The 14,867-nt window shown below is 39.6% G+C and overlaps 1 protein-coding gene across 1 annotated transcript in view; it reads right to left on the reverse strand.

Moving 5' to 3' along the window:
• The window catches only part of LOC105501205 (serine/threonine-protein kinase SIK3-like), a 64,302-nt gene extending 49,825 nt beyond the window's left edge, over nucleotides 1–14,477 (reverse strand). The window contains exon 1 of the mRNA XM_011927033.1: nucleotides 14,424–14,477. Coding sequence (XP_011782423.1) covers nucleotides 14,424–14,477 — 54 coding nt within the window. The remainder of the gene's footprint in view (nucleotides 1–14,423) is intronic.
• Between the last annotated feature and the right edge of the window lie 390 nt (nucleotides 14,478–14,867).

The following is a 14,867-nucleotide window of genomic DNA, read 5'->3' on the forward strand; positions in this document are numbered from 1 at the left end:
CTGAGATCTGGCCACTGCATCCCAGCCTGGGCTACAGAGCCAGACTCCGTCTCAAAAAAAAAAAAGGTTAGCATCAACAGTAATAAGTCATGTTGATAGTACGTGCCCTTGGTACGATATAATGAAAATGGCACTTTACCTTGGTTATCTTATCACTCAAAATCTGTAACCCCAATCTAATCATGGCAAAGATATCAAATTCCAACTGAGGGGTATTCTACAAAACACCTAACCAGTACTACTCAAAACTATTAAGGTCATCAAAAACAAGAAAAGACTGAGAAACTGTCACAGCTAAGAGAAGCCTAAGGAGACACGGCGACTAAATGGCATGTGGTATTCTGGACAAGACCCTGACACAGAAAAAGGACATTCTGGTAAAAACTAAGGGAATTTGAGTAAAGTATGAACTTTAGTTAAAAAGGATGTACTAATATTGGTCTATTAATTATGACAAATGTATCATATTACTATAAGATAGTAAGAATAGAGGAAACTGACCGTGGGGTATTTGGGACCTCTGTACTATATCTGCAATTTTTCTATACATCTAAAGCTATTCTAAAATAGTTAATTTCAAACATCATAATGGAATGCTCTGCTCTTCTGGCACTACATTCAAATTCAGTCTTAAATTGTTTTGTTAGGAAACTTCTATTTAATGTTGGAGATACCAGACTAAACAACAGCTTTCTGGCCGGGCGCGGTGGTTCATGCCTGTAATCCCAACACTTTGGGAGGCTGAGACGGGTGGATCACGAGGTCAGGAGTTCAAGACCAGCCTGGCCAAGATGGTGAAACCCCCTCTCTACTAAAGATACAAAAAATTAGCCAGGTGTGGTGGCGCGTGCCTGTGATCCCAGCTACTCTGGAGGCTGAGGCAGGAGAATCACTTGAACCTGGGAAGCAGAGGTTGCAGTAAGCCAAGATCATGCCACTGCACTCCAGCCTGGGCAACAGAGTTAGACTCCATCTCAAAAACAAAACAAAACAAAACAAACAAACAAAAAACAACTTTCTGCTGTCAGTTCAAGTAACCAGAACGCTTAACAAACAACATTCTTTACTAGACTCACTAGACCTATATCCAGAGTCAAAACGGATTTCCATATAAAGAACACTTTGGAACCCTTCTTTTTCCCCCTTTTCAAACAGGGTTTTTGTCACCCAGGCTAGAGTGCAACGGCATGATCACAGTTCACTACAGCCTCAACCTCCTGGCCTCAAGTGATCCTCCCCAGCGAGTGAGACTACAGGCATGTGCCACCATAGGGGTTTCTGTCTGTTTGTTTGTTTTTGTACAGACACTGTCTTGTTATATTGTCCAGGCTGGACTCAAACTCCTGGCTTGAAGTGATCTGCCATGGCCTCCCAAAGTGCTGAGATTACAGATATAAGCCACCATACCTGGCCTTGGAATCTTTTTAAAAAATTTATTATTGAATAATTTTTCTTTTAGACATAGTTTTGTGAACCTGATATCAAGTAACAGGCTATTAAGTTTTGACTTACAGTGTGGTGCTGGGAAATAGGTTTTCTCAATTGGATTTTTTCCTTTTATTTAATAATATTAGTTAAGGAATTCATGTTTTTTCGTTTGCCGGTACTGCCAGAAAGCAAACGCTAAGTGAACTGTGGTAGCTCTAGTTAGCCTAAGTTTTCTGGTAAAATAGTATCCATCTCTCTTCTTCCCTACACTATCTGGCCCTAATTCTTTTAAATTTGTTTTAATCTACTGATCTGTTAAAGATACCTGAAACTCTTTCTGAAAGTAGACTTTTTAAAAATTCACAAATTATTTAGCTAGAGCGAGGACATGAAATTCATTAACAAGACAAATATCACATTAGTATTTCTCCTCAGCAAGAATTTCCCTGCTTTTCTTGTATTCTAGTTCTTTATTTTAAAAAAAGCAGCTTTACTGAGATATTATTCACATACCAAGCAATTCACCAATTTAAAGTGTAAAATTCAGTGTGTTTTGTATATTCACAGGATAGTGCAACCATCACAATCTAACTGAACATTTTTGTTCCGACTAAAAGAAACCTCACACCTGTTTAGCTGTCACTCATCATTCCCCCACTCCTATCCCTCCACCAGCCCTAGGCAACCACTAATCCACTTTCTTTCTATAAATTTGCCTATACTAAATATTTCATCTCAATGAGATCATGTAATATGTGGTCCTTTTGTGATTTGCTTCTTTTACTTGGCATAATGTTTTCAAGGGGCATTCACCTTGCAGTATGTATCAGTACTTTATTACTTTTATTGTCAAATAATATTCCATTGTATGGATATATTAATTTTAATTATCCATTCTTCAGTTCATAGACATTTTGGTTGTTTCTGCTTTTTGGCTATTATGAATAATGCTGCCATGAACACTGATAACATTTTTATGTGAATGTGTTTTCACTGATCTTGGGTTTAAGCCTAGCAGTGGAATTGCTGGGTTATACGGTAATTCCACATTTAACATTTTTGGCAATATTAAACATTTTGAAGAAATGACAAAACTGCTGCATCATTTTATATTCTCTCTCACCAGCAATGCCAGAAAGTTCTACTTCCCACATATCCTAACCAACACTTGTTGTTGTCCATCTTTTTTTATTACAGCCATCTGAGTGGATACATGGTATCTCATTGTGGATTTTATTTGCATTTTCCTAATGACTTAATGATGTTGAGAATCTTTCCATGTGTTTGTTGACCAACTGTATACATTTTGAGGGGCATTACACACTGAAATCTTTCCTCTATTTTAAATTATTAGTCTTTTTACTGTTGAGTTATTAGAGTTTTTATATGTTCCAGATACAAGCCCCTTATCAGATGTACGATTTGCAAACATTTTCTTCCATTCTGTGGGTTGTCTTCACTTTTCTGATGGTATTGTCCGCAGAACAAAAGTTTTTAATTTCGATGTAGTCCATTTATCTATTTTTCCCTCTGTCCCTGCTGCTTTTGGTAGTCTATTTAAGAAACCACTGCCTAACTCCAAATCAGAAAGATTTGCTCATATGTTTTCTTCTCTTCATAAATGTGAGAGCTAAAACTATAAAACTCTATGAAAACTCTTAGAGAGTTTTGTGGTCCATTTGAAGTTAATTTCTGTGTATGGTGTAAAGCAAAGGTCCAACTTCATTCTTTCAAACATGGATATACACTTATTTCTCCATTGTTTGGTGAAAAGACTCTTCTTTCTCCAATGAATTATCTCCGTAGACTTAACAAAAGTCAAACGACTATAAATGAAAGGTTTTATTTCTGAATTCTTGAATCTATCCCATTTATCTGTATGCTAGGACCACATTATCCTGTTTCTTCTAGTTCTTGATATTCCAGATATTGACAGTCATCTTCCTCTGCTAAGGCTGGTGTGTAGTAAAGTTGTGTGAGCACCCCTACAGGGCCTAGGACCCAGAACCTAGTTGTGGTGTTTTAGTAACTATTAATGAATCAAATGAAAAGATTGCTGATTGTGGATTAGGAGAATTTTTTTCAATTTTAAAAAAAGTCAATAGACAAATATTAAAAATTGTTTTGACAATAAACTATCAAATTAGCAAAATAACAACAGGTAAATATAACTAAGACAGAAGTAAGTTACAGGGCAGAGACAATGATAATGACAATGATAATGGAGTAACAGTTTGGACTAGTCATCTAGCTGATTTATTAATTAATGAGAGTATATGTTTATATTCCAACTATTTCTTTTTAAAAAGGACTGAGGTGTTTACAAAAATCAAACATATGACATAGTACAATTAAAAATAAAAAATAATAAGTATTTCATCGTTATTATCCCAAAGCCATAGAGCCTTGGGAAAAGGCCAAGTATTTCCAGATAGCAGACATGCAAAGGCTCCATTAGAATCAAGCCCACTAGCCTACAAGCAGCACACACAAGGGGAAACTTCTTTCTTCTTCCTCACTGCCTCCGTCCCTTCCTTCCTTTTTATAGAGACAGCGTCTCGTTATGTTACCCAGAATGATCTTGAACTCCTGGGCTCAAGGTATCCTCCCTCCTCAGCCCCGCAAAGTGCTGGGATTACAAGCATGAGCCATCATGCCCAGCCAGAAACTTCTTATGTGAGTTGGGCTCTTCAAGGAAGAACAGATATAGGAAGTTCTGGCCCTCGCCTCCCAAAAATCTCTGCTTTTTAGTCAAAAAAGGACGAAGAAATCTAGGGTTTCTTTGTCCTCTGGTTCCTCCAAAGTAGGTCAGGTCTGTGTGTAATTATTGGGTTTCACATTCCTTCGGAAAAGGAAGAGACGTCAATTCATGGAGGTATTTAACAAACAGCAGATTCAAGCTAGGGCTAGGGGCAAAAGAGTGCTTCTGCTACCAAACAGAAAATAAAAATCAACAAACTAAGAAACAGTCTTTGGTTTTTAACAATAATAAGCCAATTTTAAGGCAGGTAGAATAAAAGGCCTAATTTCTCATTCTAAGGCTACAAGCACCGAACTGAAGCTTGTGAATGAATTCTCCTAGTTTCATCTTCTTCCTAGGCACGCTCTCTATTTAGCAAGGTTGACATAAAGAAATTCTGGAAAAAAATGCAAAATTTATTTTCTGTAAAACTTTATGTGCAAGAGCATGTGCCAAAAGAATTACTATCTGCATTACCAAAAGTCTTCTTCAGAAAAAGAATCACCTCAGGGTTCCTTTCAACAACACACTTACAAAAAATTTTATTGTAAAATACGTCATATTCAAACCATAGCTCCTACGTACTCTTCCATTCCACAGCACCACACCATCCCACTCCAAGAAAACCACCATCCTGAAGTTTGTTCACTGGCTTTTCTTTATAATCCTACCAGATACGTATTCCCAAACAACATATTATTTAGATTTGCCTGCGTCTAAACTTTATGCAAATAGAATCATACTTTTTTTTTTTGAGGCAAGAGTCTCACAATGATGCACAGGCTGGAGTGAGTGATACGAGCATAATTCACTGTAGCTGCAAACTCCTGGGCTCCAGTGATCCTTCCACCTCAGCCTTCTGAGTAGCTAGAAATACAGGTATACACCACTATGCCCAGATAATGTTTTTTTAATTTGTTGTAGAAAAAGGGTCTTTGCTATGTTGCCCAAGCTGGTCTCGAACTCCTGGGCTCAAAGGATCCTCCTGCCTCAGCCTCCCAAAGTGCTGGGATTATAGGCTTGTACCACTGCACCCAGCCCATATTTATTATTTCTAACTGCCTTTTTTGATCCCTGCTATTTTGGAATATTCCTCTATGAAGATGCATGTGGTGGCACTTAATTCATTTTATGCCCTTTTATAAATATACCAACTGTATTTACGCTTTACAGTTGCTAGACATTTGAGTTGTTTGGATTTTTAGTTACTATGAATAATACTTTAAATATTCTTACATATGCCTCTTAAGCCATGCATGTAAGAATTTCACTAGGAGACATAGCTAGACATCACTAGGTGAAACCAAACTGTCTTGAAAAATGGAGGTACCCAACAGTAGGACTGCTCCTACTGCTCATATCATCTCTAACAATTGTAACTACATCTTTTATTTCTCCCTGTTTGGTGGGGGAAAAGTGGGGAGCAGGAGATAGTTCCTCACCATTTTAATTTGCATTTTCTTGATTACTGAAAGGGTAGAGGATCTTTTACATGTTCATGGATCATTTGTTTCTACTCCTGTAAAAGTAACTTTTTCATGACTTTTCTATTTCCATTTTTTCTAATTTTTTTTTTATTTAAGGAGCTCTTTTATATTCTGGCTAACAAGTCTTTGCCAGTACATCTCTCAAGTTGTGGCTCACCTTCTCACTTTATGATGTTATCTTTCTTAAAGTAAACTTTTAATTGAACTATAACATAAAGGCAAAAATGTGACCAAATTATTAAGTGTAACTCACATAAACAAAAGCAATTTGGGTCCTCAATAATTTTTAACAGCAGGCTGAATGCAGTGGCTTACGCCTGTAATCCCAGCACTTTGGGAGGTGCCAAGGTGGGCGGATCACTTGAGGCCAGGAGTTCAAGACTAGCCTGACCAACATGGCAAGACCTCATCTCTACTAAAAATACAAAAATTAGCCAGGCGTGGTAACGGGCACCTGTAGTCCCAGCTACTTGGGAGGCTGAAGCAGAAGAATTGTTTGAACCCAGGAGGTGGAGTCTGCAGTGAGCTGAGATCATGCCACTGCACTCCAGCCTGGTCAACAGAGCAAGACTCCATTTCTAAAAAAAAAAAAAAAAAAAAAAAAAAAGAAGCATAAGGGATCCTAAGATTTAAAAAGTTTGGGATCCGCTAGATCAGATAGATGTTATCATCTCGTTCTCGATGTCACTAAATATCTCATATGTTCCATCTCTTCTTTCTCTGCACTAAATTCTGAAAATTTTCTTCAGATCTATTTTTCAGTTCATTAACTTACTCTACTCTGTATCCGCTTTCCATTGTATTTTTCAACTACAAATGCTCCTCCAATTTACAAGGGGCTTATGTCCTTATAAGCCCGTCGTAAGCTGAAAATATTACTAAGTCAAAAATGCATCTAGTAACACCTAGTCTACCAAACATCATAGCCTGGTCCACCTTAAATATACTCAGAACACTGACGTTAGCCTACTACTGAGCAAAATCATGTTACAGGGGTGTCCAAGGGAGGGAACACAGGCATGGGTTCTTAGTTCCTGTTTCTGGTTGGTTCAGTAAAGCCCTTTCCTCAATCCTCTTTTCCGCTTATCACTAGAGACAGAAACTAAAAACCATGGTGTCAGGCTGCTAAAAGCCTAAAACAAAACAAAACAAGGTGGGTCGGACAAGCTTGAATTCTAACACAAAGCCTATTTTACAATAAAGTGCTGAATATCTCATGAATACTGAAGTATAATTTCTACTGAATGAATATCACTTTCACACCACTGTAAAGTTGAAAAACCATAATCAGGCCAGGTGAGGTGGCTCATACCTGTTTAACTCCAGCACTTTGGGAGGCCGAGGCGGGCAGATCACTTGAGCTCAGGAGCTCGAGAACAGCCTGGGCAACACGGTAAAACCCTGTCTCTACTAAAAATAAAAAAACTCGCTGGGTATAGTGGTACACGCCTGTAGTCCTAGATACTCGGGAGACTGAGGTGGGAGGATCGCTTGAGCCCAGGAGGTGGAGGCTGCAGTGAGCTGAGATCATGCCATTGCATTCCAACCTGGGTGACAGAGCAAGACCCTGTCCCAAAAAATAAATAAATAAATAAAAATAAGAAAGAAAAAAAAAAGAAAAATTAAAATCAGACCATCATAAGCCTGGGGGCATCTGTATGTTTTTTACTTCTAGAAGTTCTACAGAGAGTGAGTTCTTCTTCCATATTTTCCTCATCAGTTTTAAGAGTCTCTTCTTCATATTTTTAACCTCCTCCTTTATTTCTTTAAACATCTGTAGGCTTTGTAAGACTGATGGTTACCACCGATGTTTAGTTACCTGTCAGTCGATGCATATCAAACCACTCAAAAATTTAGTGGATCAAAATAACAATAATCACTTATTTTGCTCACAAATTAGCAACCTGTTCAGGGCTTAGAGAGGAGAGCTTGCCTCTGCTCCACATGGCACCACCCAGGGCAGCTTGATAGAGAACTGAAGGATCCACTTGCAGGATCACTTACTTACAAGAATGGCAAGTCAGTACTGGCCGTCAGCTGGAAGCTTCTAGCTGGGGCCACCGGCCTGAGACCTCAGTTCCTTTTCACAGGGATCTCCCCATGGGCTTCTTCAGAGTATGCTGATGGGTTCCAAGAATGATTCTCTCAAGAGAATAAATAAATGTGTGGTATTTTACGACTTAGCCTCAGAAATGACATAATATCACTTCTGTCATATTCTTTAGGTCAAAGCAGTCACAAAGGCCTGCCCAGGTTCAACAGAAAGAGATTCTATTTCTTGATAGTAAAATAGTAAGGTTCTAGAAGAACAGGAGTCAGGAAATAGTGTTTCCATACCTGGAAAATAGAATCTGCCCCATCTGACTAACTCACAGTTGCTTATTTTCTTTTGCAAACTCACATTTCTTGCAACTTCCTCTATTAAAATTCTTTAAGGCCTGACTATAAAGCATGTTTTGTCCAGGCATGGTGGCTCATGCCTGTAATCCCAGCACTTTGGGAGGCCGGGGCAGGAGGACTGCTTGAGCCTAGGAGTTCACAACCAGCCTGGGCAACATAGCAAGGCCCTGTCTCTAAAATTAATTAATTAATTTAAAAGTGTGTTTCTACAGAGATACGAATTTGATCCTCTCAGACACTGGGGACCATAACCAAATGGGAATACTTTCACTTAAGTTTTCGGTTTAGAGATTTTCAGTCCTCACAGGTAGTATAAAATCTGACTGCAAATCTTTGTGAGTATGGGCGTCTGCTTAGGCAATTACATGGGAGGTTTCTTTCCCCTCTCCAACCAGATCCAAGACAGTAAGAGGCAAGTCTCTGTAAGCAGGACATCTTTTTTCTACTCATGCACTGAAGACTTGCACCCTCCAGGGTCCCAATTCCATCTGGGACAGTCTCCAACAGGACCTTCCACTATGCTTAGGTACTACTTGTCTCTTGTCCCTCCACTTTGCTCTAATCCTATAAGAAACCCTCAGAACCACCACCACCTTCAGGGCTTCCTCTGCCTTATGAAATGATGCTTTTTTTCTTTTTCAGATGGAGTCTCACTCTGTCACCAGGGCTGGAGTGCAGTGGTGCGATCTCGGTTCACTGCAACCTCCACCTCCCGGGTTCAAGCAATTCTCCTGCCTCAGCCTCCCAAGTAGCTGGGATTACAGGGGCCCGCCACTACACCCAGCTAATTTTTTGTATTTTTAGTGGAGACGGGGTTTCCCCATGTTGGCCAGACTGGTCTTGAACTCCTGACCTCGTGATTTGTCCACCTCGGCCTCCCAAAGTGCTGGGATTACAGGCGTGCACCACTGCGCCCGGCCTCAATTATTTTTCTTACACTAGTTCCAGAATGTTATATGTATATTATATGTGCTCATACATTTTTACCTTTCCTAGCCTCATTTAAAAATGTTCCCACTGACTCACACCTCTAATCCCAGCATTTTGGGAGGCCGAGGCGGGCAGATCACGAGGTCAAGAGATCAAGGCCAACATGGTAAAAACCATCTCTACTAAAAATACAAAAATTAGCTGGGCATGGTGGCATGCACCTGTAGTCCCAGCTACTCAGGAGGTTGAGGCAGGAGAATCGCTTGAACCCAGGAGGCAGAGATGGCAGTGAGCTGAGATCATGCCACTGCACTCCAGTCTGGGTGACAGTGCGAGATTGTCTCAAAAAAAAAAAAAAAAGTTCTGAACAGAAGGGATTTCTCTGAATATCTAATCTACTATATTACCAAAAACGAATTACTCATCATTCATCTTATTTCATTTATTAAAAACTGATCGGCCGGGCATGGCGGCTCACGCCTGTAATCCCAGCACTTTGGGAGGCTGAGGTGGATGGATCACTTGAGGTCAAGAGTTCAAGACAAGCCTGGACAACATGCCAAAACCCATCTCTACCAAAAATACAAAAATTAGCCGGGCATGGTGGAGGGTGCATGTAATCCCAGCTACTCGGGAGGCTGAGGCAAGAGAATCGCTTGAACCCAGGAGGCAGAGGTTGCAGTGAGCCGGGATCATGCCATTGTACTCCAGCCTGTGTGACACAGCAAGACTCTACCTCAAAAAAAAAGAAAATGGTCAGTAATTTCAAGAATACGTCCATATTCTAATAAGGCAGGTATGTAAAATATCATATATCAGCTGAATAAAAATGCTTTGGAAAATGTTCTTAATATACTTTCCTATAAAGCAAATAGGAGGGAATTTAAACTTATTAGAGATGTTAACTTCTGCCCTTGATACTTCACATGTTTTAAACACTATTTGGAGCTGTGCCCCTGTATCTACTGTAAACACGGTCTAGAACTGCACCACCACTGAAGAAAAAAGAAATTTTACTATTGAAAAGAAAAGCAAAGGAAGGCCAGGCGTGAGGGCTCACACCTGTAAACCCAGCACTTTGGGAGGCCAAGGTGGGAGAATTGTTTGACCAGCCTGGGCAACATGAGAAACCCCATCTAAAAAATAGCTGGGTGTGGTGGTACGTGGCTATAGTCCCAGCTACTCAGGTGGCTGAGGCAGGAGGATCACTTGAGCCCAGACGGCTGGGGCTGCAGTGAGTTGTGATTATGCCACTGTACTCCAGCCTGGGTGACAGAGCAAGACCCTATCTCAAAAAAAAAAAAACAAAAAAAATTAAACCATGGTAGCATTCAACATTCAAAAGAAGCAGCAGCGGTTTGTGGGGGCGAAAGGGATCTGTAAATCACTGGGATAAGGACCTTGAAATGTTAGATCTCCCCACCATGCTGAAAGTGAGGGCTACAAATTACCATATTCCCAAAAAGATAACAGCCAAACTCACATCCCAGAAGAGAAATAGCTATTATGGCTATTAGTAGGCACTGGCAGGAGGCTTAACAAGTCACTGAACAAACCATTTATTGTTGTTCATCTTGAGCAGTATGACCTTTTAGCTCAGCCTGCTAAACATCACAGTGGTCCATAAGGGGAAAAGCTACGTGGATGCAAATTCCTCAATGCAATTTACCCTATAGACAGCATGCGTTTCCAGATTCTTCATCCTACTTCACTCCACTCCCCTCTGGGTCATAATAGAACTTAGCAGATGTCAGAATTTGCTATGAATAAACTCTGGAGCCCAGATGAGAAAGCTCAGCAAAGTATGCATTTGGTGCTGGCAAAAATGGTTGTTTTGTGTACTGATTTGGATTTGCTAACTTAGAATATCTACGGTTTCAAAAACGTGTCTAAGATTGATTGTTGAGTTTTTTATAAGTTGGAAAAAAAGCAACACACACACACGCAGACACACACACAGACACCCCAAGACAGGCCTACAAGTCTTCTGAGATCATCCTTCTCTCCGTACCAACAAAATACCAAGGCCATTACGCAATTTGTGGTTTCTTCTCATAATTGAAGAAATTAATAGCTTTTGGATACAAAACTTAGATAGCTTTACCCTGAGGTATTTTCCGAGCCTTGGATCTCTGTGTATAGAGTCCAGAAGCACCAGTTACCGCACTCCCAAATAGGGACCTACAAAAGGTTCTTTTGTTCACTGGCAAACTTTCTTCATAGCAAAACTTCAAAAATGTCTTTTGGAAAAGTTTTCTATGTGTGAAAAGAGTCTGCAGCAAATCCCTGTTATATAATGGTTTATACTACCAAACTAGTGGTATTCATCTATTTCGTATTTCATCTCGTGTTTATTGGTAGTTGTTTTCCTAATGTTAAAATCAAAGTGTTAGGCAACATAGAAAGATAGAGAATAGGGCATGGAGAATTCATTTAGCCTAATGCGATGTTAGCAAGTTTAAAGAGTCAAACCTAGAAGAGAGAACTGTGCAGCTCCAAGTATAAGTGATCTGACATACACAGATTTGGGAGGCAAAGTTACTTTCTCTATGATGCTGGCTGTAGGCTTGTCAAAAAAATTTTAAAAAGTTATATTCTCCAGTTTTAGGCAATGCACATCTAATCCACAGCACAGTTTGTATTTGAATAACAAGAGTATTTATATAAATCCATTACAGCCTAGAAATTAATCTTACTAGTTGAGTTTGCACTTGTAAATTAGTATTACGCTTTTACTTATCCATCTAGACATCAAAATGCTAGTCCGTGTAGAGGTTCAACATAACTCAATCTGTTTTGGTCTGCTTTATGTCAAACTTTTTTGGCCTCCATTTGTTCGCTTGTATCTTTTTTTTTTTGAGACGGAGTCTCGCTCTGTTGCCGGGGCTGGAGTGCAGTGGCCGGATCTCAGCTCACTGCAAGCTTCGCCTCCCGGGTTCCCGCCATTCTCCTGCCTCAGCCTCCGGAGTAGCTGGGACTACAGGCGCCTGCCACCTCGCCTGGCTAGATTTTTGTATTTTTTAGTAGAGACGGGGTTTCACCGTATTAGCCAGGATGGTCTCGATCTCCTGACCTTGTGATCCGCCTGTCTCGGCCTCCCAAAGTGCTGGGATTACAGGCTTGAGCCACCGCACCCGGCCCTGTTCGCTTGTATCTTTGGAAATAACTCCATGTATGTCAAATACAAACAAACAAATAAGAAAACTTAAGCTTGCCTGTATGATACTAAGAAAATTAGGTTTTTCTTTTTCTAAATTTCAATTTATTTAGGGTAATAACATGAATCAAGAGAAGACATTGTTTAGGGAAAATAAACACTTTGTAACACAGTGTTCTAGTACAGATTACTGTTCAATAAATAGAATAATTACAAACAAAAAGGTCCTCATTTTTCCCTACATAGAAATTGAAGAATTTACTGATATGAGCCTCAATCCAGTTATTTCAGATGCAGGCTATTGAAAGAAAATCAATTTATAATTTCAGATACCTCTGTTAAAGTTACACAACCAGATCTGGGTTTCTACTGGGCTGTGGTAGCTCACTTTATTTAGTGAAATGACCCATCAAGGGCATCAATCATTCTGGTGGCAAAAAAAATCAACATAATTGTGATGTTTTAGACATACAGCTTTCTCTTCAGTCCACTTTTCCTCCTCTCTCTGAAGAACAATTTCTAAAACCTATACTCTAAACTTCTGGTTTGCAGGGTCAAGCCGACACTCCCAATGCCATTAACAGTGCAGAAAAAGGAAAGAACACCTGGGCTTGGGGCAAGAGCATGACATTGGCATCCTAATTCTGCAACTTAGCCTCTCACCTGTAATGACTACTTTAATAAGGTTGCTATAAAGATGACAACATAAAATGTAGTAGCTGGCATAGAATAGATAACTAGTCATTATCAGCTGTTCTTGTTGCTGTTATTATTACTACTAATACTATTAGTATTATTCTACTTTCCCTGATGAGGTCTCTATCCCATTTTCTAGTAATTGCAAACATCTGTCACTTTATTTAAACCTCCTAACCAACCTGAGCCCCCTAACTTTCAACAGATGACTTAGCTTTGAGCTTAACAGAGAAAACAGACAAGAACTCCCTCAATTTCCTTTATGTATCTATACATTGTCTTGCACCCAATCTTTCCTTTACTCTTTCTTCCCAGAACAGGTCTTTCCTCTATCCTCAGGCATGTAATAAGTACAAAGTAAGTGTTAGTCACTAGATATTGTCATCATCCTCAAACAAAAGGAATAGCAATTTCCAAACTCTGCATTACAGAAGATTGACTGATACTCTAATTTCGGGGTTGGCAGCCAGCAACACTCAAGATCATGAAGAGAGGCTACCAGTTTTACTGGATTATTCTCCTCTTCATGTTCAACATCCATTTAGCTGTCATAAAGAAGGTCAAGTTCTCAAGACAAAAAAAGAAAAACTAAACAAATGCTGGCTCAAACTCATAGAAACAGAAAGTAGAATGGTGGTGCCCAAGGCTGGAGGGAAGGGGAAATGAGGAGTTGTTACTGAATGGGTATAGTTTCAGTTTTGCACGATGAAAAGAGTCCTGGAGATTGAGTGCACAACTATATAAGTGTACTTAACACTAGTGAACTGTACACTTAAAAACGGTTACAATGCTAAGTTTTATGTTATGTGTATTTTACCACAAAACAAACAAACAAATTGGTACTAGCTCAGTGCCACTCCAATATGACCCCTCACCAACCTTTGCCCTAACTTCATTTTCTGGAACTTTATTCAAATTACAGTTAAAACTTGCCATTTCAATTTGTTCAAACAAATTCCTGGCCAACATCTAACAGAAATGTGTGTATCCTGTGTCTTCATAAAAGATTTAAAAAAAAAAAGCCTGTTTCTAAGGTACATTTTGGGGGTTAGGACTCAATAGATATTCTGAGATAATGAGTACAACATCTACCTCCTTCAACCCAGCAGAAATAAATATAAAAATAACTCTTCAAAAGTACTACTCAAACTGCCAGTGTTCTGACTTCTGCAAACAAGATCCTTGGGGCAGAGGTATGGAAAAGAATAAACAGGTACTAGGAGAATGCCCTCTTAACACGACCTGCTTTCATGGAACTCACCACATGAAATCCATGCGGTAGGAAAAAATTTACTTGAGATGCAAATATTTACAAAAATTATGCTTTAGATAAAGACCATCTATTTTTAGGAGAGAAAATATGCAATAAAACTAGTACAGCAACAAACTAAAATGCAGGGGGAGGAGGTAGTAGTAAACCACGTCCACCAGAATAAGAAACTATACTTTTGACTGTTATTTTTAAACTGAAGTATTCACTCTTTACCTCAAACCGTTGAAGAATCATTATGCAGAGAACATGGTATGTTGAAACACACGCAAATACATGTGAACAAAGCTGTTTGTTTGTATTCACAGAACTTACGTGTGGTTTGGATGGTACAACTAGTACTAACTTCATGAGGTATGTAAAGGACATTACCTCGACACAGCACCATGTACTGTGAGAAGTAGAAAGATCTTTGGAAATATCTCATTCTAATCTAACCCCTTTGTTTCACAGATGATGAAACTAAAGCAAAGAGAGAGCAAGCAAAGCCTAAGTACAAAATAAAGAGATCCTAGTGCAGAAAAATGCAGTAATGCCTGAAATCTCAGTACCTTGGGAGGCCGAGGTGGGTGGATCACGAGGTCAGGAGAACGAAACCATCCTGGCTAACACGGTGAAACCCTGTCTCTACTAAAAATAAAAAAACTAGCTGGGTATAGTGGTTCACGCCTGTAGTCCTAGATACTCGGGAGACTGAGGTGGGAGGATCGCTTGAGCCCAGGAGGTGGAGGCTGCAGTGAGCTGAGATCATGCCATTGC

The sequence above is a fragment of the Colobus angolensis genome, unplaced genomic scaffold, assembly GCF_000951035.1.
Source record: "Colobus angolensis palliatus isolate OR3802 unplaced genomic scaffold, Cang.pa_1.0 Scaffold7, whole genome shotgun sequence".
Taxonomy (NCBI): Eukaryota; Metazoa; Chordata; class Mammalia; order Primates; family Cercopithecidae; genus Colobus; species Colobus angolensis.